General features: G+C 34.0%; 4 protein-coding genes across 8 annotated transcripts; 2 read left to right on the forward strand and 2 right to left on the reverse strand.

Annotated features, from left to right (window-relative positions):
- Positions 1-2,380: 2,380 nt before the first annotated feature.
- On the reverse strand, positions 2,381-5,939 carry LOC106438563 (ABSCISIC ACID-INSENSITIVE 5-like protein 6). Of its 3 annotated transcripts, none has more exons than XM_048745176.1 (6): positions 5,639-5,939; positions 3,800-4,604; positions 3,230-3,523; positions 3,066-3,137; positions 2,937-2,966; positions 2,381-2,760 (listed from the first exon to the last, which is right to left on the reverse strand). In XM_048745176.1, the coding sequence occupies exons 2-6, from the start codon at positions 4,577-4,579 to the stop codon at positions 2,686-2,688; spliced, it is 1,251 nt and encodes a 416-aa protein (XP_048601133.1). In that variant the 5' UTR covers positions 4,580-4,604; positions 5,639-5,939; the 3' UTR covers positions 2,381-2,685. The 3 variants fall into 3 exon arrangements, 2 of the variants coding, with proteins under 2 accessions (XP_048601133.1, XP_013735217.2); XM_013879763.3 differs by lacking the exon at positions 5,639-5,939 and adding an exon at positions 4,808-4,968; XR_002654982.2 differs by lacking the exon at positions 5,639-5,939 and having other exon boundaries at positions 2,843-2,966; positions 3,800-4,791.
- Positions 5,940-8,583: 2,644 nt separating this feature from the next.
- Positions 8,584-10,399, forward strand: LOC106438562 (cold-regulated protein 28). Of its 3 annotated transcripts, none has more exons than XR_007318269.1 (6): positions 8,584-8,869; positions 9,195-9,359; positions 9,440-9,641; positions 9,796-9,890; positions 9,975-10,090; positions 10,170-10,399. XR_007318269.1 is itself a non-coding variant. In XM_013879761.3 (5 exons), exons 1-5 carry the CDS (start codon positions 8,747-8,749, stop codon positions 10,179-10,181), a joined length of 618 nt encoding a protein of 205 aa, XP_013735215.2. In that variant the 5' UTR covers positions 8,603-8,746; the 3' UTR covers positions 10,182-10,399. The 3 variants fall into 3 exon arrangements, 1 of the variants encoding a protein (XP_013735215.2); XR_007318270.1 differs by having other exon boundaries at positions 9,799-9,890; XM_013879761.3 differs by lacking the exon at positions 9,796-9,890 and having other exon boundaries at positions 8,603-8,869.
- A 613-nt stretch (positions 10,400-11,012) lies between these two features.
- Positions 11,013-13,480, forward strand: LOC106443757 (pollen-specific leucine-rich repeat extensin-like protein 4). Its single transcript, XM_048745177.1, has one exon. The coding sequence runs from the start codon at positions 11,016-11,018 to the stop codon at positions 13,284-13,286; it is 2,271 nt and encodes a 756-aa protein (XP_048601134.1). The 5' UTR covers positions 11,013-11,015; the 3' UTR covers positions 13,287-13,480.
- A 5,069-nt stretch (positions 13,481-18,549) lies between these two features.
- LOC106443756 lies at positions 18,550-19,210 on the reverse strand. The gene has a single exon (XM_013885311.3). The coding sequence runs from the start codon at positions 18,888-18,890 to the stop codon at positions 18,693-18,695; it is 198 nt and encodes a 65-aa protein (XP_013740765.1). The 5' UTR covers positions 18,891-19,210; the 3' UTR covers positions 18,550-18,692.
- Positions 19,211-22,739: the final 3,529 nt, after the last annotated feature.

Genomic DNA, 22,739 nt, shown 5'->3' on the forward strand with positions numbered 1-22,739 from the left:
AAATTAATTAATAATGAAAAGTAAAATAAGGAATGACATTTAAACAGCTTCAAAACAGCTATATTTGGTTACTTTTAATTATTATTAAAACATTAAATAGTAGAGAATATAGCAAAAAAAATCTGGAGAAAATAAATTACTTATATTCTTACACATTATTTGTTAACGAAAATGATTCAATTTCAACGTGTCCAAACTACCCTTAATGAAAGATACATTTAGACTAAAAGCTATGGGCAATTAGTGAAAAAGCCGAAAGTGTATCATGTTTTAATAGTATACTAGATTTTGACCCGCGCTTAGAAAGCGCGGGTTTGTTTGTTTTTCATTTATTAATCGAAAACTGATTTACAAATTACCATTATTTTTCATTTCGAACCATAACAATTGAGTTTTTAGGTTTTTATCATTTGTTTTTTTTCTCTTCAAAATATGGTATTTGTTCGAAATATGGTAGCTGTTCTATAATAATGTTTGAGTTTTAAAATTTGTTTTCATATCTGACCTAGATTCATGTTTGAACCTATAGATCCGATACATTGTATATAATCCTGTTCGGATTTAATGAAAAATTTGTTAATTAAAAATCCGATATAACCCGGTAAAAACCTAAAAACTCACTATTAACCCGCGATCTGATACTATTGATCCGATAACAAAATATCTTATAGTACTTTTTTAAAAAATTGATTAAACTACTCATATATTTATTAATATTACATAAATTAGTGATTCCTTAGAATTTGATAAAATTTTATCATGTTATCTAAATAAAAAATGATAATATAAAATAACTTATTGATATGACAATATTAGTTTATTTTCGTTATTAATAACCTATTATAAGTTTGTGTTTGTATTTTAGATTTAAAAATTTATTTTAAGATAGTTTTTAAAATATTCTTGAACACTCGTAATTGCCATATTAATATTATGTATAAAATGACATTATACACTGAAAAATGATATTCAAATATGTATATGATATATGGTGTAGGATATACGATTTTGGTTTGTATTGAAAATATGTATAATATTCAAATGATCTATTTTGAATATTGATACGTATATTTAAGAAAATAATATTTTCATGTTTCTTAATTCATTTATTGTTCATAATATATTTATACTTATATTAAATTTAAAATTAATATATATTTTAAATATATATATAGGCCTATTATTTATAGATCCATTTAGGTGTATCTGTAGGCCCAAAACCAAAAGACTTAAATGCCATTAATGAATTTTATTAATTCTTTGTAAAAATAAGGGTATTTTTGAGAAAACTGCAATTTTCATTAATGATATAATTTGAGAATGATCCTCTTTTAATGGTATTGATATTTTTTATATAAATCATACAACATTCTAAAGGCTTAGACTGTGTGTCAGCTAGTAAGTAATCTTTGTGTCCTGTTTACTTGATTTCTAAACTTAGTTTAGTTAATTGTGCAAGACAACAGGACATCCTGCTTTTTCCGGGAAGCTGCCTACATTCTGGGCTGTTAAGACAAACATCCAGGTGTCAGGGGAGCTTACAACTAGCTGTGGACCAGACCCTTCTTTTCAGTTTGCTCTTTCCCTGGCTAACCAGCTCTTTGGAGAAACCACAGCCAAATCGCTTGAAGAGCTTCTGGTTTTTGTCCTTAATTCACTTGTAGGATCATTCTTTTCTTTATCCATCTTGATATGTAACAGTCTTCTTTTCTAATCATTTATCTAGCTTCTACGCGATGGTTACCAGAATCCTAAGACGGAAGAGTTTAATAGCATTGACTGGTCTCTAAACCACACACCTCGTGTAAGTCACTTGATGATAACTGATTTTTAGTTATAGTTTCTGTATCTATGGAGTGCTGTTTAAGTTGGCTAATTCTTGTAGATTCTGTGAAAATGGTTTTAATGATGTAACTAAATTCAGGTTCTTATCACGGTTTACTCAAGGTAAATTGAAGAAAACTTTTGTTCTTTTCTGTCCTGGATATGAGCAAACACTGTACATGATTTTGAATCCTATTGCAGGAGAAGAGAACAGCTGAGTACCTCTCAGACACAGAAGGGCCTGCGAATGACCAAATGATCCAAGGAGCAGAAGTTGTTATAGATGGAAACGTGATTACAAGTTTGGGGCTGGCAACTGTTACTAATTTCTCTCTGTCCATGAGTATAGAGGGAATTTGAAGGCATCTTGATCAAGATACACAGTTAGAAGATGTCTCCACTGCTTCTACAAGAAAATTTTGCCATTTAAGTTAGTTTTGTAAAACATTTTTTATTACCAATTTGAGATTATTAACTTGATGTTTCCATCAATCTATTCACTCCGTCTTACGGTCCCAAAATTATTAATAGGAAAAAGAGGTCCACAGAGGTAATATATGCTACAAGACAAATCCACTATGATTAAGTCACAAAGATGTTTCTAAGACATTGACACGTCCTAGAAAGCAACATCAAGATCAATTACATCAGGAACATAAAACCAAAAGATGCTTCAAGAAAACAGAAGAAGAAAAAAAGAGTGTTGATCTAGTCAAATCGGCCACACTTCATTTACCTACAATCACCCCCACAGAAAACACCTGCCTAAGTTACATACAAAGCTAGCTTCTACTTTCTGTGTTGTTTCTATAGCTTCTGCTCTTTTGTTGAGCTCCTTGGAGGGCTTCATAAACAAGCTCTCTACCAAGGACCTGTCAGTGTCCTTCTCAAGCATTGCCTTTTGCATCCCCATGTCTGACGCATTGGCTCCAGAAGCTGCAAGAACAAAAATGAGATAGTCTCTGTTAAATATTCAAAACTTGTGGGACTAGTCTTGCAAAAGATGTAGGCACCGTACTTAATGTTAAGATGTGATGTTATACTTCACTTCATCGTGTTGTGTTTACAGTATTGGACTAAAAGCTTAGACTTAAGAATACAAGAGATAGTACCTGTTTTTTCTGCTTTTCCATAATTTCAACCTGCATGAAACATTTGGTTCAATTAATCAGAACCTCATGAAAAAATTAAAAATATATTCCAATAGAAAAAAATTGAGATAGGAAGAAGCAGAGACGCACTTGTTTCCTCTGCAACTCTTCATTCTGCTCTTTCAGTTGTGCAACTTCTGCCTCCAACTCCAACGTATAAGCCTGTCAGACAGCAAAATGAAAAAAGTAAAAGAACTATACCAGACAGTGGTTTTAAGGTTTCTTCAGTCTCCAAGATTTAAATGGACACTCACTTGCTTGCGAGCGCGTGATCTTGCAGCTGATTCCCTATTCTTAATCATCCTTTTCTGCCTCCTCTCAATCACTTTCTCCAGGACTGCACCTGTTTTTCTCACTCGACCAGCAAACATGTAAGGAACAGGTGACAAAGACGCATCCATGTTGCTCTTTGGAGTCAGATCAGGTGACATCTGGCTTCCAGGAGATACTGCTGCAACCGTAACACCTGTTTTAAAATCAACAGCCTGAAGAAGGTTGTTATTGTTCATAGGCATGTCCCTAACTCCAAGAACTGAAGGCTTCACTTCCTAAAGGCAAAACACAAACCATGGTCAAATAAACTAAAACATAACTACAAATACAAAACAGTTAGTCAGGAAATATAGACGATTTAATAAAGATTTCAATAGTATGGAAAACTGAAATAATTTTTTTTAAAAATTTGGGGGATTATGTATATACAAATTTGAAGACATGACACATGAATGTTTCATTAGGCTTAGCCTATGACCCGCTCTGAGCTTAGTCCTCAAACATTAAAACTACATGATCTAATAACAACATAGTCAAGTTCTTAGTCACACCTGTGTTGGAGGTTGAGAACGGTTGACCAAATCAACAGTGTTGGAAAACGCTATCGTAGACTGTTTAGGAAAAGCTACATCCTGCTGCTTCTGGATCAGTTGCTGCGGCTGATGCACCTTCTGTGGCTGCTGCTGCTGCATCTGCAACGGCTGAGTTTGATTTGTCAGCAGATCCGGTCTCACCAGGTTAGGACCAAACCCATTACGAGCTGAACTCAGCCCTGCATCACCTCCAAATCCAAAGAACCCACCGTTGAAGTGATCCACCCTCTCCACCTGTTGTTGAGGCTCTTCCCTAACAACACCAGCTCTCACCAAGAACTCCTCCAGAGTCATCTCCCCCAACGTCTGTTGCCTCTGCGGAACTCCACTCGCTCCTCCACCACCACTTCCAGCGTCATCGTCCTTCATCAGCTCCTTCCAGACATCATCAACTCTTTTCTGACTAATGGTACGAGGTAAAGTAAGTGACCCTTGTCTCTGCAAACCCCCACCAACACCACCAAGCTCCCCTCCCACACCAACAGACAAACCTCCATTAAAAGTGTTGTTGAAACTGGTGTTGTTGGCCATCATAGAGTGGCTTTCCTCAGCTGTCCATATGTTCTTCAAGAGCTCGTCCATGTTCATGGACCCAAAGTCCTTCCCAACCCCACCACCCCATGAGTTCTGAAACTCATCAAAGGTTAACGAGAAAACAGAGTTCTGTCTCGTCAGAGGAACACCAGTCCCCAAAGCTGGCTGCTTTGCGTCGTCAACGAAGTTAAATCGAGAACCCATCTCTTAAAAATTCAAGCTTTGAATCCTTCAAGTAAAACAAACAAATAAATATCAGATCTTTAATCAAATTCGAAACAGAGCAAAGAGTGAAAACAGAGGATCTGAAACAATTCTCCAAAACGACCAATCATAAGCTTATATTGGGCGGGAAAATTCATTATTCTGATCCAATCAACGAATCTGAAACAAGAAACCAATCAGTGATGGAAGTTTTTATTTTTTCCTTACCTTCGAATTTTTATTTTTCTTTATTTTTCTCGATATTTCCTTTTTGAGAAAAGAAAAAAAAAGATCTGAGAAATATAGAGAGGGAGGGAGCGACATGTGTCCTAGGCGTGACACTCGTCGCGATATAAAGAGGGGTTTCTACTGTTTGGACGCGGGGATTATTTTATTCCCGATAAGGTATTAAAAACACTTTGACGTCAGATCGTGCGTGAGCGAAAGAGATTGGACAACGTGGTCCAATGACAAACGCTGCTTTTTTTCTGCGTTTACGATTCCAACGAATAGTAGTTCGCAAAGTGGAAGGACGCTGGCCGTTAGATTTTCTAATCGCCGTCGTCGGCAACGAGATGAATATTTTTTATTTGTTTTTTTGAATTATGCAACGAGATGAATATTGTTTTTTTTTTTTGGTGCAAATGAATATTGTTTTTTTTTCTTTATAAAAACGAATACTGTATTTTGCGAGGCAAATATATATTCATTCCGTTCTCCAAAGTAACTATATTTTTAATCTTTTTCTTCTAAAGCAAAAATAGTTTTTTTATATTTTAAAATACGTTTATATGTTTTTGAAAAATATCAATTGATAAAATTTAATTTAGTTGAATATCATAGGTTGATGGTTATTAAAAAAATATGTAGTAGTAAATTCATTTGTAAATATTCATTATATTTTTAATATCCGTGGATGTTTTTAGATTTATTTTTACGGGAAAGGATGGAATATATATAGCTTAATGCTATTCGATAAAAAAATTTGTGAATACTCGTAATTCTAAATATAGTCATTGATTTGGTATACTACATTTACAAGATATATATCTACAGAACCTTTAGTTTCATCAACGACTGCCCAATGTATCCATGGAAATCTGAAAGAAAGAAAAACAACAACAACAAAATACAACGTTATTAGTTTACAAAAAAAAAATACAACGTTATTCCTCCATGTCAGGGATCGCATTATTTTGGCAAATCAACCCAGGAACGATCTTAATTAACATCATGATTCACTAATACTAAACTACAGAGATGCGTACACACAGTTTATAAACTACACTAACAAACAGAAAAACAGGGAATGTTATAAAATTTAAATGAATATAAATTATCATACAATATGCAGTATTTTTGTATACAGAAGTGGAGGAGCCGACGGGTGATCAGTTCCGGAATCTTTATCACGTTTGCTGCTGCACCTACAAGGGATGGACATTTGCCACGTAGCGCACTCAGCGACCTCGTAAAGTATTAAAATGAAGCAACAAACATTATAATATCAGTATTGGTGTCCCATTACTCACATAAACCCTTTGTGTTGATCCTCACATGTGATGTGATCTTCACTTTAATTTATTTTATCTTTTTCGTTTTCTTTTGTTTATTGATGTTTCGTCATTGTTATGGACTTATCATGGACTCGGTACACAAGACAAGTGACCCTTCGTTTCACCCATCTTTTATTTCTATTTTCAATCATATATAATAGTAGTTTTTCTTAAAGAATCTACTGGATTAGGAAAGTCTAATCTGCATTAATTAATAAAAAATGGAACCGTGAGCTTACAGAATTCACATGGACTCGACTCTACTAGTCTTTCGAAGACATGTTCTTTCCTTTATTATATTTAATTAATCAAAGTTACTTCTTTAAGGTCGTGATGAGAAAACTACACACATTTTCTAACCATTCCTTTACTATTCCAGAATACAAAAACCAATAAATCTAGAACAAAACGAATAAAACAACAGACAAAACGATATAAAATGAATCAATGTCATGACGCTTATATGTTTTCTTATAGCTTTATTTTGTGTCCAAAACTCAAAGTTGCTAAGATTAGTTGAGCTTTTAGAGGGTCTACCAATTGGAGATATCTGGATTAGAAAATTGAATTATTGTTGGGAGAAACTAAGCTTTGAGGCATAGCAAGATATCGGTTAAGTCTAATAAACTATTACATATTCCTCAAAACAAGTATATTTTCCTAGTAAATACATAGTGCATGTGAAGTCCAACGGCCCGAATAAAAGGTCGGAGGTTTCGCACTCTTACACGCAATCCAACCACGTGGACCAGAGATCTTTGATCGTTTTCTTATGAAGAGGATTGTAGTGAACGACTAAGCCCTACCAACGTGCGTCAGATTATATGCTCTATAAGAGATGCTTAGTTTGAACATATGCTTCAAATGTAGCTATATGCATTTCCTCTCTATGATCTACTTACATAAAGTCTTACCTTGTGGGCCTTATATGGGCTCCTTATCGTATTCAGTTGGCTTGAACTTATGCGAATTACTCGGTTCCAAAATTGCATGGTTCTTTTGGATTTTTCAAATTGGTTTCATATGGGTAGGCGTACAATGAATCACTGATGCCGGTGATTTTAGTAGAGGAATTATGATTCATTTATACTCGATAAGACATGGGCTGGACTCTGAACTGTTTGTTTACAACAATTTGATTGATATGTATGCTGAACTTGGTGGACCTTAAGGGTTGCCATAAGGTTTTTAATAGGATGATTGTGAGTGGATTTGGTCGGATATGGTATATATGGGCTCTAAAATTTAGGCCCACATTTCAACATTGAATTAGATGTGGATTTCACAAAACCCTATAATCTTCTTAAGAAAATACCCATGTCAGGAGATTTAAACATATGTACAAGATGTATAAGATTTGATAAGAAAATATTCCAAATTATTCTATGTACCTCTGTCCAGTGCCGTCCCAAAATTTGATGTGGTCTAAAGCACAATAAAAATTATGTGGCCTTTTATATAAATACGAATGGAAAATAGTAATACAAACAACACAAAAATGTTTAAAATCATTGAATATGGCTGAATCTGTAATAAAAATGTGATCCTAAAATTTGTTATATATCTTGTGGCCTAAAGCATGTGTTTTACTTGTCTTATAGCAAGGACGGGCCTGCCTATGTCACATATTATAGTAAATTATATTCGGAATGCATGAATGAAAAGATTAAATACATGTTTACAAAATTACGTATTTTCAGATTAGTGTATGGCTAACAGTTGTATTAGCTAAAAGGCATACATTGTATAATGTAGAGTTGTAAACTAACTACATTGGAAAGGCGAGATATTTTTCTTGGTTTGTCAAAGTAAAAGGGCAGATATTTTTCTTGGTACGGACATAAGTAGCAGATATTTTTGACCCAACCACTGCCACGCCAGCAAATATTATTTCTAGGATTTATCCAATAATTTTTTTTTTTTTGGACATCTCCAATAAACTTCTATCATTTATTTCTAGGATTTATCCAATAAACTTCTAACTATCATTTATAGTCCAGACGTAATTAATCCTCTTTTGGCCTTATCTCTTTATCCAAAATCAAAATGATATTTTAATTAATAGCTAGTTAATTATCTGAATTAACAAAAACTTTTTGGTGCATTGAAAAAGAGCCAGGGTCGGTCCCATGACGATTCACGATGTTCTTAAGATGGATTATTATGACGTTAACGTTATGTTATCTAATTCTAAAAGTTCATCCAAGATCTGACCAAATCTGATTTAATTTAATAAATCCTAAAAGCAAACATATTAAACAAGGAAAGTAATCAGAATGTAAAAAGAAAAATCAAAATCAAAATCCTGACCTATTAAATTCGGTGAAGAGCATCAATCAAATTTATCTTAAAGCAGACAAATAAAAGCTAAACTAAGAGAAAAATAATATCCAAAAATCACACAAACAGCCTCCTTCCCAAAAAAAAAAAAAATATCTGGCTGATGATATTTGTCCGAGATATTTATTATCGCTGCTGATGACGTGGCGGTACTTTGCCACGTGTAAAAGCGACGCCATGTGGGACATTCCTTGTCTTTAAGGGGTCTATCTCAAGCAAGAGACGTAATTTGTGTTTTGTTCTTTTGCGTTGAGAGAGAGAGAGAGCACCGATGGAGAATGAGTACGAGGAGGCGAATACTGTTTCTCGCGTCGCGGCTGAGTCTCAGAGCGAGTCGCTCGAGTCCGGTCTCACGGTTGAGAGCGCTCGTGGCGATGCCGATTCGAAGAAACTGGTAGGCCAACCAAATCTTCCGCTCGAAGTTTTGTTGCTTTTGAGATAGTGTTTCTGGTTAATTGTTTGTTCTAATCGATTTAGGAAAGTAATCTATTTTAGCTTGCTATATATGGAAGGAAGGTTCAGATCTGATGCTACGATTAGGTTTACACTCGTTAACCTAAAAAGATCTTATTTTGATGAATGATACTAATCAATCCTTTTGTAAGCATTTGCCAAATCGAAAAAAGTCAAATCTTTTAAATGAATTTGAATCTTCTTCTGAGTGATTAGAGTTTGTGTTGATTTCTTGACAAAGTATCTTGTTAAAATTGTTTATGCAGGATGAGTGTGGTGGATGGACGAATGAGAAACACAACTTGTATCTTGATTCTTTGGAGAACTCTTTTGTTAAGCAGTTGTATTCCTTGCTTGGAGTAGGAGGAGAGACTCAGAGGCTGAGTAGAACTCGTGGTCTGCAGTCTAACTCTCACAAATTGACTGATCAGGTTCGTTTTTTTTTTAATACTGTCTCTTCATTTGTTTTTGTAATTCTATAGTGAAAACTTATTTCTTTTTTTTTTTGTAGTTTACGGTACTACAAAATGGTTACCGGCAGAAAGTTAGCTTTGGGAAAAAACGAGCTCATTTGGAGACGTCATCTGATTACGCGATGAGAACTGCTGTCCAAGGAAACATATTGCGCAGCGAAGAAATCAAAAGTTCTGGTGATAAGCCTTTTACTAGAACAAATTATTTGGTGCATGAGTATCCAGCTCAAAGCACTGCAGGTGACATTTTGCTTAGCCTAGTTTAATCGAATTTCTCTTATGAGTTGCATGTTTGGCTTCTTCCCTTTTTGTCTTCTCTTCTGGGTTTTTGGTACCCATAAATTTTATCTAAGAACTAGATCAATACTTAAGTTAACTTTGCATTGGCTTTTAGAAGGCTTTTGCTGCAGAAACATAGAGTTGATATGACCTGTGGGGGATCAAAGAAATGATTGTTGCTACAAAGGACATATATGAGTCTGAGATCTGGTCTGACCCACACGTGAAAGTGTTTTGTTTAGAACTTGTGTTCTCACCTGCCTGGTCTAATCTCTTGTTTTTTTGCAACTCCAGAGGCGTCAGGGCAGAATTTCAGAGAAGAAGAAGTAGAAGAGAAGGGATGTAACTCGGAGGTATCCAGGAAACGCAGAAGAGCAGCTAATTATGATGATAGTTCATTGAATGATCAGGTAAATTATAGGAAAAATAACACATACCAAACAACTTCATGTGTGTTATGCTAAAGAGGCTGCTGCTGCATATTCTCAGGTTGTGCCGTAATGGTGGTGAAGCCCCAGAATGTGAGACAAATGATATAAAGCAATAGGAAATGAAGTGTAGATGAAGTACTATAAATAGAGAAAAAAATAGGAACTGTATGAGTGAGAGAATGAACGTGGAGGGACGTTTTGTTTGTTGTATAGTATGATGAGGCTAAAGACAGCCTTGTCGAATGGGAATGAAATTAGTATTTTGATATATTATCATCATTTCTTCCATTGCTTTTCAATCTTTAATTCGTTCTATTAAAAAAAAAAAATTTCATTTTCTAGAACAATGTTTTTGTCGTGAATTTTATAAATTCTTTCAATAGTTGTGTGTTTTTCTGTTCTACTGGTTAAAATATATTTAAGCTAAGAGCATGTACACCCACACAACCAGTTGCTTTTCTTTGTCTGCAACAACCAGTTGATAAATGCAATTTTGAAGCTGATCGGGGTTTTTATGCAAGCAGGAAGTGCATATGTTCACAAATTGACATTTCATGCTTTTGAGGATTTTGTGAAGCAATGGATTTACCATTGTCAGTTTCTTGATTCCTGGATCTGTAGAGTGTTCACGGTCACAGCACTATAGCATCTTATAATCATGATAATTCTTTAGGGGACGTATCTTGCGGCGCACGGAAAGTAGTGAGAGACAAAAACAAAGGTTTGTTGTAGCGTGATGTTCGCAAATAAACCATCCATCACTCATTTTCAAGGCTGTGTCCTGTAATAGTTACCGGTTTCTTCTTAGGTCTATTTTGCTTGTTTTGCCTTTCTCTAACCACAATTTCTATATCTTTCTAAATATGTCCTCCGTATCTGAAGCAACATCCTCAAAAACAAAACAATGTCCCCTAAATATGGGAAACCGTTGGTCATTTGCAAGGCTGGCTTATTATTAATAATACACATTCGCAACCTCCTCGAACCCTCTCAGGTCCATTCTATAAGCAGCCTTGGACCTTTGAGGTTTTCTCTTTTAGCCATGGCTAAACCTCCGTCCTTTGGCTGCTTCTTCTTCCTCTTATTCTTCTTCTTTTTATCCTCTTCCTTCGTCGCACTCGCCATATCCGACACAGAAGCTGCCTTTCTCGTCCGTCGACAGCTCCTGACGTTACCAGAAAACGGCGAGGGCGAACTTCCTGATGACATCGAATACGAGGTCGACCTCAAGGCTACATTTGCCAACACGAGGCTTAAAAAAGCTTACATAGCTCTCCAGGCTTGGAAAAAAGCGATCTATTCGGATCCGTTTAACACCACGGCGAACTGGCACGGCCCCCACGTGTGCGCCTACACCGGTGTGGTATGCGCACCCGCTCTAGATGATCCTAACGTCACGGTTGTAGCTGGTGTTGACCTCAACGGCGCGGATATCGCGGGACATTTGCCCGTTGAGCTTGGTTTGATGACGGATGTCGCTATGTTCCATTTGAATTCGAACCGGTTCTGCGGTATCATCCCCAAGAGCTTTGAGAAGATGAAGCTGATGCATGAGTTTGATGTTAGTAGCAATTGTTTCGTTGGACCGTTCCCTAACGTCATCCTCTCTTGGCCTAGTGCCAAATACTTCGACCTTAGGTTTAATGATTTCGAAGGTCAAGTCCCTCCAGAGCTTTTCAAGAAAGAGCTTGACGCTATTTTCTTGAACAACAATAGATTCACTTCCGTGATTCCTGAATCTCTAGGAGAGTCTACGGCCTCCGTTGTGACTTTTGCTAATAACAAATTCACCGGGTGTATCCCTAAGAGTGTCGGAAACATGAAGAATCTCAACGAGATTGTTTTTATGGACAATGGTTTGGGCGGTTGTTTCCCGTCTGAGATTGGGAAGTTGTCGAACGTGACGGTTTTTGATGCGAGTAAGAACTCGTTCGTTGGTCGTCTCCCGACCAGCTTTGTCGGGTTAACGGGTGTGGAGGAGCTTGATATCTCCGGGAACAAGCTTACGGGACTAGTAGGGGATGAGATTTGCAAGTTGCCTAATTTGGTGAATTTTACTTATTCGTACAATTACTTTAATGGACAAGGTAGTTCGTGTGTTCCTGGTGGTGGTCGGAAAGAGATTGTGTTGGACGATACACGTAATTGTCTGACGGATAGACCTGACCAACGGTCGGCTCAGGAATGTGCGGTGGTGATTAACCGTCCGGTTGATTGTAGCAAGGACAAGTGCGCTGGTGGTGGATCATCTACTCCATCGAGATCATCGCCGGTTCACAAGCCATCGCCGGTTCCAACTCCGGTTGTTGACAAACCGTCGCCGGTTCCAACTGTCCCGGTTCACAAACCACAGCCACCGAAAGAGTCGCCGCAACCGGATGATCCTTATGATCAGTCTCCGGTGAAGAACCGACGCAGCCCACCTCCACCTCATCAGTCTCAGCCTCCGGTGGTTTCCTCTCCTCCACCAGCTCCGGTGAACTCTCCTCCACCACTTCCTCCTCTTCCTTCACCACCACCACCAGTAGTCCACTCTCCACCGCCACCGGTTCACTCTCCGCCACCGCCTGTCCACTCTCCTCCACCGCCGGTGCACTCTCCACCACCACCAGTGTATTCGCCGCCGCCACCGCCTGTCTTCTCTCCACCACCACCCGTATATTCCCCACCGCCACCACCTCCGGTTCACTCACCGCCACCGCCTGTTCACTCGCCACCACCACCTGTTCACTCACCGCCGCCGCCTGTTCAGTCGCCACCGCCACCGGTGTTTTCTCCTCCAGCTCAACCGCCAAAATCCAGCTCACCACCAGAAACACCAGTCCAACCGTCGCCATCGCCAGCGGTCGTTCTTCCACCTCCGTCCCAATCTCCACCAGTAGTCTACTCTCCTCCGCCAACGATCACCTACCCACCAGCACCAGCTCCAGTGGAAGAGAAACAGACGCCGCCTGCACAAGAACCAGCTCCGGTTGAGAAGGAACAGGCGCCTCCGGCACAAGCACCAGCTCCGGTGGAAGAGAAAGAGACGCCAACGGCACAAGCACCAGCTCCGGTAGAAGAGAAACAGACGCCAAGAGCACAAGCACCAGCTCCAAGTGATGAATTCATCATACCACCTTTCATCGGCCACCAATACGCATCGCCACCACCTCCAATGTTTGAGGGCTACTAATATCCGTCGCAAGAGAGAAGAGGCAACTATATCATCTAGGAGTAACAATATTGTAAAACGAAAGAAGAGAGAATTTGAAAAAGAAGTATATAATTGAAGGTTAAATTATGTATGCTAATGGAGCAACTTGTTATCAGATGTTTAAATTTGTAACAGTTATTATTTTCCAACTAATTATCTACAGTGCATGCATAATTACATAAACTCCTTTTTATTTTTTTCTTTTTCTCACTCACAAATCACAACTTAGTTGCATAAACTTTGTACAATGTACTCCCTCTCTGTTTTTAAACAATGCATATTTTAGATTTTTCACAAATATTAAGAAAAAATTAACATTTAACTATCGATGCATTAAATTTTAAAATTATAACAATTTTTCATAAATTTAAACCAATAGCAATTCAATAAATCCAAAATTGTCGATTAACATTTTTTGAAGTTTATAATTTATTATTGAAAATACATAGAAAATCTAAAACATTGATCCTTTAAAAACAAGTAAAAAGTGGTAGAACATGAATTATTTAAAAACGAAAAAAATATTAATTACTACCTGAATCGAAAGAGAGCGTAGTTTTTATAAAATGCGTTACCTGGACTTAACATGATTAATTATTATCACATGATTTTTAATCAAAGTTCTCACATGCTCTGTTCAATATAATTCAGTCCAATCTTCAAAACCTAATTAATTATAAAACATATAAGGATATTATTTGAGATTAATAATTATTATAGATATGATATATTTTATATGAATATGAAATCATTATACGATTTCTATAAATCGTTTTCTATTCATTATTTTATATAGTATTTAAATATAAGAGAATTGATCAAACATTATTACACTTCCTATAATTATGAAAATTAGCAACCATAAATTATTATTTGTAATATCATTTAGATTATTTGGCAAGTGATAATAATTAGTTTTAGACTTACATTTTAAATTAGAACTAATTAAAATAATTAAAAATTAGAAAAATTCCGTTCATTATATTATGTAGTTTATAAATATAAAAAAGAATTGATCAAAATGTTTTATTCCTTATGTAATTTCAACAATTAGTTACCATATATCATTATTTTAATATAATTAAGGTTAGTTGGCAAGTGATATTAATTAGTTCTAGATTTATTTTTTATTTTAAATCTAAACTATAATAAATAAAATTAAAAATTATCGATTAAGCAAATTATAACAATTTTCTTAAGACTTCATAAATGATCGACATGTAAGCAAAAGTCACTCAAGCGACTTCTCGTTTAATATATATGAGGATTTTTTTATATTTTTTTAAAACTCTTATAAATGATTTAAAATTATGATTAAATAATTTTGTAAGCCATGATAGATAATTTTATAAATTTTATATTTTTTTTATAAATGATTTATAAAGCTATATGGACATTATAAGATGACATTAATAATTATTATAACAATTTATATACAAATATACTGTTTTATAAAAGAATATGAAATTATTATATAGATTTCTATAATTTGTGTTGTATTAATTATTTTATGTAGTATATAAATATAAACATTTTAATCAAACATTATTACACTTTTTATGATTTTGACAATTAGTTACCATAAATTATCATTTTTAATATCATTTAGATTATTTGGTAAGTGGTATTAATTAGTTTTAGACTTATCTTTTATTTTAGATCTAATTAAAATAATTGAAAATTGAAAATGTTTCAACCAATTAAATTATAACAATTTTTCTTGAACTTTCTCTATGATTGACTTAAGTGACTTTTCATTTAATATATACGAGGATTGTTATTTTAGGCAATTAGATTTTAATCTTCTAAAAATGACAAAATTATTAACATGTTGATACTTTAAGAGGTTCTGAAAAGTATCTCAAAATTCTCTTTTGAGATATATAGGAGGGTTGTTATTTTAGGAAATTAGATTTTATGTATTTTAATAATTGGTTTAGTAGTTGAGATACTTAACTAGATATTGTACATTGGAGTTGCTCTGACAAAAATAATGAGAAAATATTTGAGTTGTACTCACTTTCTTCTATGAACCAATCATAAAAGTCATATCATCAAAGATAATATGTAATGAAAAACCATGTGTTTTTTGAATATCTTCCAGCACGTCAAGTGTGGGCATTATCTAAAATATGTGGATCATCTTTTTTGGAAAGTCAATCCAAAGATGGATGACCACCAATTTGCATGGATATTATGGTATATATGGAAATGTCGGAATAATAAGGTGTTTAGTAATATGGATATTGATCCAAAAGAAACACTTAAATTAACAGAATTAGAATCAACACTTTGGGCTGAGGCACAAGTACTCACTGATCAGAAGATGGAGCATCAGGTACATACCATACCCACATTAACAACTTCAGGACGATGATGTTTTATAGATGGTTCATGGAAAGATAAGGAACTATTTCTGGGACAAAGCTGGTATAATACTTTACCGGGCTTTGATGGTTTATTAGGAGCAAGGAATGTAAGGGCATGTCTTTCACCTCTTCATTTGGAGGTGGAAGCTTTGATTTGGGCAATTGAATGTATAGAGAATTTAAGACAGTTTCAGGTTACGTTTGCAACAGATTGTTCTCAGTTGGTGAAGATGGTTTCGGAACCAGAAGAATGACCAACATTTGAAAGTTATCTGGAAGATATCAAGCTTTTACGAAGAAGTTTCCTCAACTCAGACATCGTTCATGTACCTCGGACGGAGAACCTACGGGCGGATAGCTTAGCACGCAGTGCTAGGAAACAACCGTCTTTCGTCGTTCACATGGATGCGTAGTTACCGATTTGGTTTACATAATCAATACGAATCCGTGAATGTCTTGTTGTCAAAAAAAAAAAAAAAGATAAGTCACCTCTTTCTGCAGTTGATTCAGCTCATAGGACGTGAACTTCCTAAATACCTTGGTAACAATCAATAAAAAAGAAACATGTAATAAATTGTTTTACTAAAAAGGAAAAATAGTACATGCATTTGTTATCATAATATAAAGGACCATGGATAATAGCGTTTCTTGTCTTCATGTTAAACTGTATTCACCCCATTTCTCATCCATGTTCGGTATCATGAATTATTGTCACAAGAACCCTACTTTTTGTGGAATTATGTATATGGATGGCTTCGCGTCTACATCATTATTTATCCTTAATTATATTATGAGAACAAATTATTACATAATACAATATATTTCTTCTAAGACTACATACTTAACACTTTGTCTACATCATTGTTTAGAAATAGGTTTAAGATTTCTCTCGCGTTACATTTAATTTGACCTACTTATCCCAGTAACTGGTAGGAAACACTTTGTCTTTTGATACCAGCAACTTTTTTTGAATACACCACTTTGGCTGATAATACAACAACTTAATGTGGCTTCATGTCTTAATTTCAACAATTATTCTCAGAAAATATGAACAATTTTTTTAATTGATAACGACAGAAGAGTTTCTATTATTATGGTCAGCCAACCGATTCACTAATGTGATTTGTTTGTGTTGCGTGACTTGCAATTGCATGCGTCTTAATATATAAGCCCATATATGTTTTGTTAAAAATAATATTACTAATTATTTTCTGTCAATATATTATACACATGTATTAAGCATAAGCAGGTTTTGTAAGGGTGACTCTGAGTATGGCAATTTTTTAAATGTTGTACACACTGCGCAGACGCATTGATTTGTGTTGACATGAAATTGGCGCAGTAAGTTATTAATCACAACTACTGATGCCTTGAGACAAAAAGAGAGTATAACTCTACCAAGGTTCTAAAAATCGGTCTAGGCGGCGCCTAGGCCCCCGGCTAGGCGGTAATTCGGTCCTATCCGAAACGATTTTCCAAAAATCATATTTATATGAATTATATCAGTTTAAGTTGTTCTAAAGCGGTTAAAATCGACCTAAATTGGTCTAAAATGTTAAATTAAACAATAATGTTAGTATAAATCCACAGAACTTTCTAATTTATTTTGTTTTGTATATCTATTTTTAATAATTTATCACAATAATTTTATAATTAAAAATCAAAAACTAAATATTTCATATAAATATAAAATATATATAAAATAAATCAATAATTCGTTAACGCTTAGGCCACGCTTAGACCCCGAATAATCCGCCTAGGCGTTAGTTCTCAATAAAGCGCCTAGTTACCGCCTAGAGATTTCTTTTAAAGTTTTCTTTTAAGATCACGAGTTCGACATTCAGCGGTGAAAAGATGAATGAACCCACAAGCCATAACCGTCATCAGCCGTGACAACCTTTGGCCTCGTACCACACATGATATATATTTCGTTCTTTTTTTTTTTTGGTTTGTTGTGAATCTTGTGATACACCGCACCGCAGGGTTCAAAATCAACCTTGAGCACATTTTTATTTAACGTTTTTGTATCATTAGAGTTATAACAAGCTTTGTGAAAGTCTTTTTTTTTTGTAATCATACCGTGCAAAGCTAAACACTCCGCTATAATATGAAGTTTAAATTTTTGCAATATATTGATCAATACAAATATAAATGTTTTTTAACTATATCAGTTGTTTAAAGATTTTATACGAGGTTTTACTTAATATATGTTTGATGGCTTACTTCTATGCAAAAAAAATAAAAAAATCATCATATTTTCTCATGGCGAAAATGATAATTGATAGTGGAAGTCGATAAAAATTCTTTATTGATATTTGATCCAAAAAAAAATTCTTTATTGATAAAAGAAATTATTTTTATGATAATGAAAGAAGCAAAGGCAAAAAAATAAGAAATAGTATTTAAAAAAAAATTGTTGAGCTTCGAATGAGATATTATATTTTTGTGTGAAATAACTAAGAGAAACGTACCCCCCTTAACAATTCAATTGTGCTAATCTTTAGTTACTCATGGTGGAGATATACACATTCAACGATATAACGAGCCATCACCAGATTTTTATATTAAGATTTTTTCCCCTCAACTATATGAACGAGTCCACGTTCCAAGCCAGATCCGAAGCCATCTCATAAGACTAAACAAAATTTTGATATAACAGTTGAATGATTAGCTTGTCGTGAAGTACTTAAATATCATTATGAAGACATTAGGGGTTGTTTCCGCTGCACGTCTTCTTCTGCAAGACTGCAACCAATTTTTTGTTGTTAATCCTCTTAAGCTCTTCTTCAACTAATTTGCGCACTTGATTATTACACTAGTGTTGCTCAAATTAAAGATAATCTGAATAAATGGGGACCATGAAGAAGAAAACCTCGAGAGAAGTGCAAAACTTATTGAACAAAAAATAATTAAGGTGTTACAAGAATCAACAAAAACTACATCGAAGAGTTCACCACGACAAAAGGTAAGAGAAACGCAGGTAAATGATTTCGTGAGAATTACAAAAAACAGATTTTCAAGGGAGAAATCCAAAGATGAATTGAGAAGGGTAAGAAGGGGAAATGCCCTGGCGGAGGAGATGTTGAGGAGGCAGAGGAGTGCGGTGGTTGAGGTGTTGCCGCCAGGCAATCTTGACGGTTTCAGCCACCACTACGACAAACTCCACACCTATCCTCATAAGCTCTATACACATCTCTATCCTTTTTATCACCATGATTCTCTTTTTTCTCTCTAGTAGTAAGTCTTGTTTTCTTCAACCCTCTCTCACTTCATCTTCTTTGTATTTATATCAGCCAACTTCAGATGCATCCTCACACAAAAAATTCCAAAAGCGTTTATAATTAATTGTTTCTCCTGATAGAGACTTAAAAAATAGAAAATAAAATGAAAACGTTTACCCCCAAAGAAAATAAAAGAACTGAACAGAAAATAATAAAATATGGATAACAAAGAGTTATTATTGGTGTCTTTTCCTTAAATTATTTTGTCAAACTTCTTTAAGAAATGAAGAGAATCTCTTATTCCCTAATGGGAATTGTGTTTACCCCAGTAATGATAAAAAAAAAAAACAGAAAAAAAACAAAATACAAAGAAAAGCTCCATTGAAATCCGGAATATTAAGATAGTAAGATAAGTAGTGCATGTCAAATATTTTTCAACGTTCAAATCAGTAACGAACACTAGTAACTTTAGTGTCGGATCTAAAGCGGATATGGCTCCAGATTCGATATTTGTTCAGAAAGTAAGACTAGTGTAGTAGTAGCGTGATCGTGTGTTTTAAAGTGTACATTAGCTTTAAATGAGCTCATAATCATATCGTATTATTAGATCGACTTTGTATTGTCTGTAAATGATTTTTTTTTTTTTTTGAGAAAAGGCTGTAAATGAATATTTGGGTTGTCGGATCATATTTGTATTGACTCGTGCAAGCATTGAATATCTATCAACTTGAAATTAGATAGTCCTGGCTTTGCCAAATATTCTCTGTGTACAAATAGTTCGTCCATGTGTGTTGTGGTGAAATGAATTAAGGAAGTCTATTCACATTTAAAACAAATTAAGAGAAACTTTTTTCCTCGAAGTGCTATATTTTTAAATTAGCAACAGCCCTTTTTCACTCTTTCCAACTCAAATATCTTAAATTTCATTTTGTTCTTCTTAAGCTCGCACTATTTATTTTCTTTCAGTAATTTATTAAACAATAGAAATAATAACACATGAAGAAGTTGTTTTGGTCGTTTCACCCCCTGAGGAGAAGAATAACAAAAGAGATAAGATATACTTAAGATTTTGAAAATGTAGTTGAATGAGACGAAATTTCATATAGATTTTATTAGATATTACCAAAATACTATAAAATATACTTTGATTTTTTTTCTTTTCATTCTGGTAAATAAAAGTTAGTCGGATCGTGTCTCTTCGACGCTACTAAAGGACGATCTTATTTTCAACCCACTAGGCACGCGCTCTCTTTAAACGACCGACAGTATAGAGAGATCAGAGATGTGTATGCATTTGGATTATCACCCTAATAATTGTCCTTCTATATCTACAATGTCGTTTTAGCTTTTCTCTAGTCGTCAACTATTTTAATTTGTAAGTTCTTTTTTTTTTGAACAACCTAATTTTAGTCGACCTTCTATATCTACAATGTCGTTTTAGCTTTTTCTAGTCGTCAACTATTTTAATTTGTAAGTTCTAAATACTGATTTTAGTTCGTTAAGCATATGCATCATATCTATCATCCAACTATATATATATATATATATATATTCGATATATCTCATTCTATGATTCAAATAAGTGAGTTGGAAAAAGATATTCAACTAAGTGTTTCAAATAATTAAAAGAATCATCTACATATGTTATGGAACTTGGAATCAATCCTTTGAAGTGCAAAGCCCCTCAAAAAATGCAACTCCAACTTACTAAGTGAAAGTTAAAATAAAAAATCAACTACGTTGGATATATATGTTAGTTAAAACTCCACTTTAAGTCCTTAACTTACCAAGAGTGTAACATGAACGGGCTTATGTCTCCATTAGCATGTCGTTAATCTTATTGTTTGGACACAGTACAGACAATTGCTACAAAAGGGCACGTCGCATCTTCATCCTCATAATAGAGACCCCTTCCCCCACATTGGGTCGAGTAAACCACGCCATAAATTAGTCCTTTTCATACAAGTCTTAATAAACTATTGATACTATTTGGCTTTTATATATATCAACATCCGAAACGAACAGAATAACAGTTGCATGATTAAACTTTATTTACCATTGTATAAACGTGTTATATATCTAAACAAAATATGTGAATATGATAAGGTTTGGTTTCCTATTTTATCATGATCTAGAAAAGCATATCTTGACCGTGACAAAAAAAAAGCATATCATGAAGAAACGCTAAACTTCAAGATATAAATAAGGATGAGTTCAACAAAAAGAGGAAAGAATTACAAGCACCAAGCGATAGATAACATGTCACGAGAAGAAATCGCAATATCAAGGGGGAATCTATTGAGATAATGTTACACTAACAAGAGGCAGTGAGACACTGTTTAACATTGGTCTATACATGCTTCAATCATTTAAATAAAAATAATGTAACCGTCCCCCCCCCCCCCCCCCCTAAATTTATATAGTTTAATATTAGTTATTTCTTCTTTTTCGATCAAATTTTTTAGTTATTTCAAAAAAAAAATTAGGAAAAGAGTAAGAGCACCATTAACCCATACACGGTTTACGTAGGTTTTTAATTTTTTTTATCTGATAAAAAAAAATAATTAATTAAAAAAAAACTAATCGCGAGCAATCACGTGTCGGTGGAGCACGCGAACAGTTAAAAAATCAGCCAAGATTCGGTTCTTACATAAAAAGAGAAAGAAGCGGTAGGGTTAATGGTGCTCTAAGCATCTCATCTTGTACCCAAAAAGCATATATTAAAGGTCAATTGCCGTACGAACGTCGTTCTGAATTGATTGCTCTACACATTTAAGCGAGTTTGAAAAAAGATTAAAACATCGTCCCAACTCAATGTCCCAGCTATTTACTTCCAGATTGAGAAATGTGAAGTAGACATTCTAATTTTATATAGTACTCCCTCCGTTTCTAAAAGATCCATATTTTTGGATTTTCACGTTTATTAAAAAAATATATCAAATTTTAGTTACCAATACATTATTTTCCGTAATCAACTATTTTCTACAAGTTTTCACCAATAGAATTTTAATAAATACAATTATGTTTTTTGAAGTTTACAATTTACATTTAATTTATGCATTGAAAATATGAAAAATATATCTTTTTGAAACAATTTTTTTTTCTAAAAGATGGATATTTTAGGAACGGAGGAAGTAATATACTATCGGGTTTACTATTTCAAGTTGTTTTCGATAATCTTAGTTAGAACCTAATATTAAAAAAATAGATCAATTTACTCAATTCTAATTTCATATCTAATTTCAGCTTAATTATTTATCTATTTTTCAAAGTAAGTAACCTTAAATTTTGCATTACCCTTGTTTCTAGACTAAAACAGGTTTCGTTTTTTTCTCTCCATGTCAAGTAACTTAAAGAAAAAAACTTTCTAAACGGTTAATATTATTAACATCTTATATATTAAAACATAAGTCATAACTTTGTTCATGTGTGATTTTTTTATTTGGACCATTCTATAGAAAGTTTATTAAATTTTACATAACTTAATCATCATATCTTTTAATATCATTATCTTTTATTTAAAATACAAATAAATATTGTTTAATAAAATTCTAAGAATTTTTTTTCAGAATCAGAATAAATTTTATTTTCAAAAATTAATTAACTTAAATTTTAATTAGCATAAAATATAATTAGAATTTCAAATTAAATTTATTTTGGAATGATGAACGAAAAATTAAAATATATTAATTTTTTTACAATATTTTAATGATAATAACAATTTATATTGATTAATTTACAAAATAAATTTTATCAATATCTTTAAAAGATTTTGTTAGAAAGAAATATTCTTTCTGTTTCAAATAAAAATATTTACTACAAAATTAGTTTGTAAGTACAAT

The sequence above is a fragment of the Brassica napus genome, chromosome C1 (assembly GCF_020379485.1).
Source record: "Brassica napus cultivar Da-Ae chromosome C1, Da-Ae, whole genome shotgun sequence".
Classification (NCBI taxonomy): domain Eukaryota; kingdom Viridiplantae; phylum Streptophyta; class Magnoliopsida; order Brassicales; family Brassicaceae; genus Brassica; species Brassica napus.

Excerpts from the sequence above, each read along its gene's own strand:
- LOC106438563 (XM_048745176.1), bottom strand. The coding sequence starts at position 4,579 with ATGGGTTCTCGATTTAACTTCGTTGACGACGCAAAGCAGCCAGCTTTG. Across the intron at positions 3,138-3,229 it reads GATCACGCGCTCGCAAGCAA|GCTTATACGTTGGAGTTGGA; the intron begins GTGAGTGTCCAT and ends GCTGTCTGACAG. Across the intron at positions 2,967-3,065 it reads AAGAGTTGCAGAGGAAACAA|GTTGAAATTATGGAAAAGCA; the intron begins GTGCGTCTCTGC and ends TGTTTCATGCAG.
- LOC106438562 (XM_013879761.3), top strand. The coding sequence starts at position 8,747 with ATGGAGAATGAGTACGAGGAGGCGAATACTGTTTCTCGCGTCGCGGCT. Across the intron at positions 8,870-9,194 it reads ATGCCGATTCGAAGAAACTG|GATGAGTGTGGTGGATGGAC; the intron begins GTAGGCCAACCA and ends TTGTTTATGCAG. Across the intron at positions 9,642-9,974 it reads TCCAGCTCAAAGCACTGCAG|AGGCGTCAGGGCAGAATTTC; the intron begins GTGACATTTTGC and ends TTGCAACTCCAG.
- LOC106443757 (XM_048745177.1), top strand. The coding sequence starts at position 11,016 with ATGTCCCCTAAATATGGGAAACCGTTGGTCATTTGCAAGGCTGGCTTA.
- LOC106443756 (XM_013885311.3), bottom strand. The coding sequence starts at position 18,890 with ATGGTGATAAAAAGGATAGAGATGTGTATAGAGCTTATGAGGATAGGT.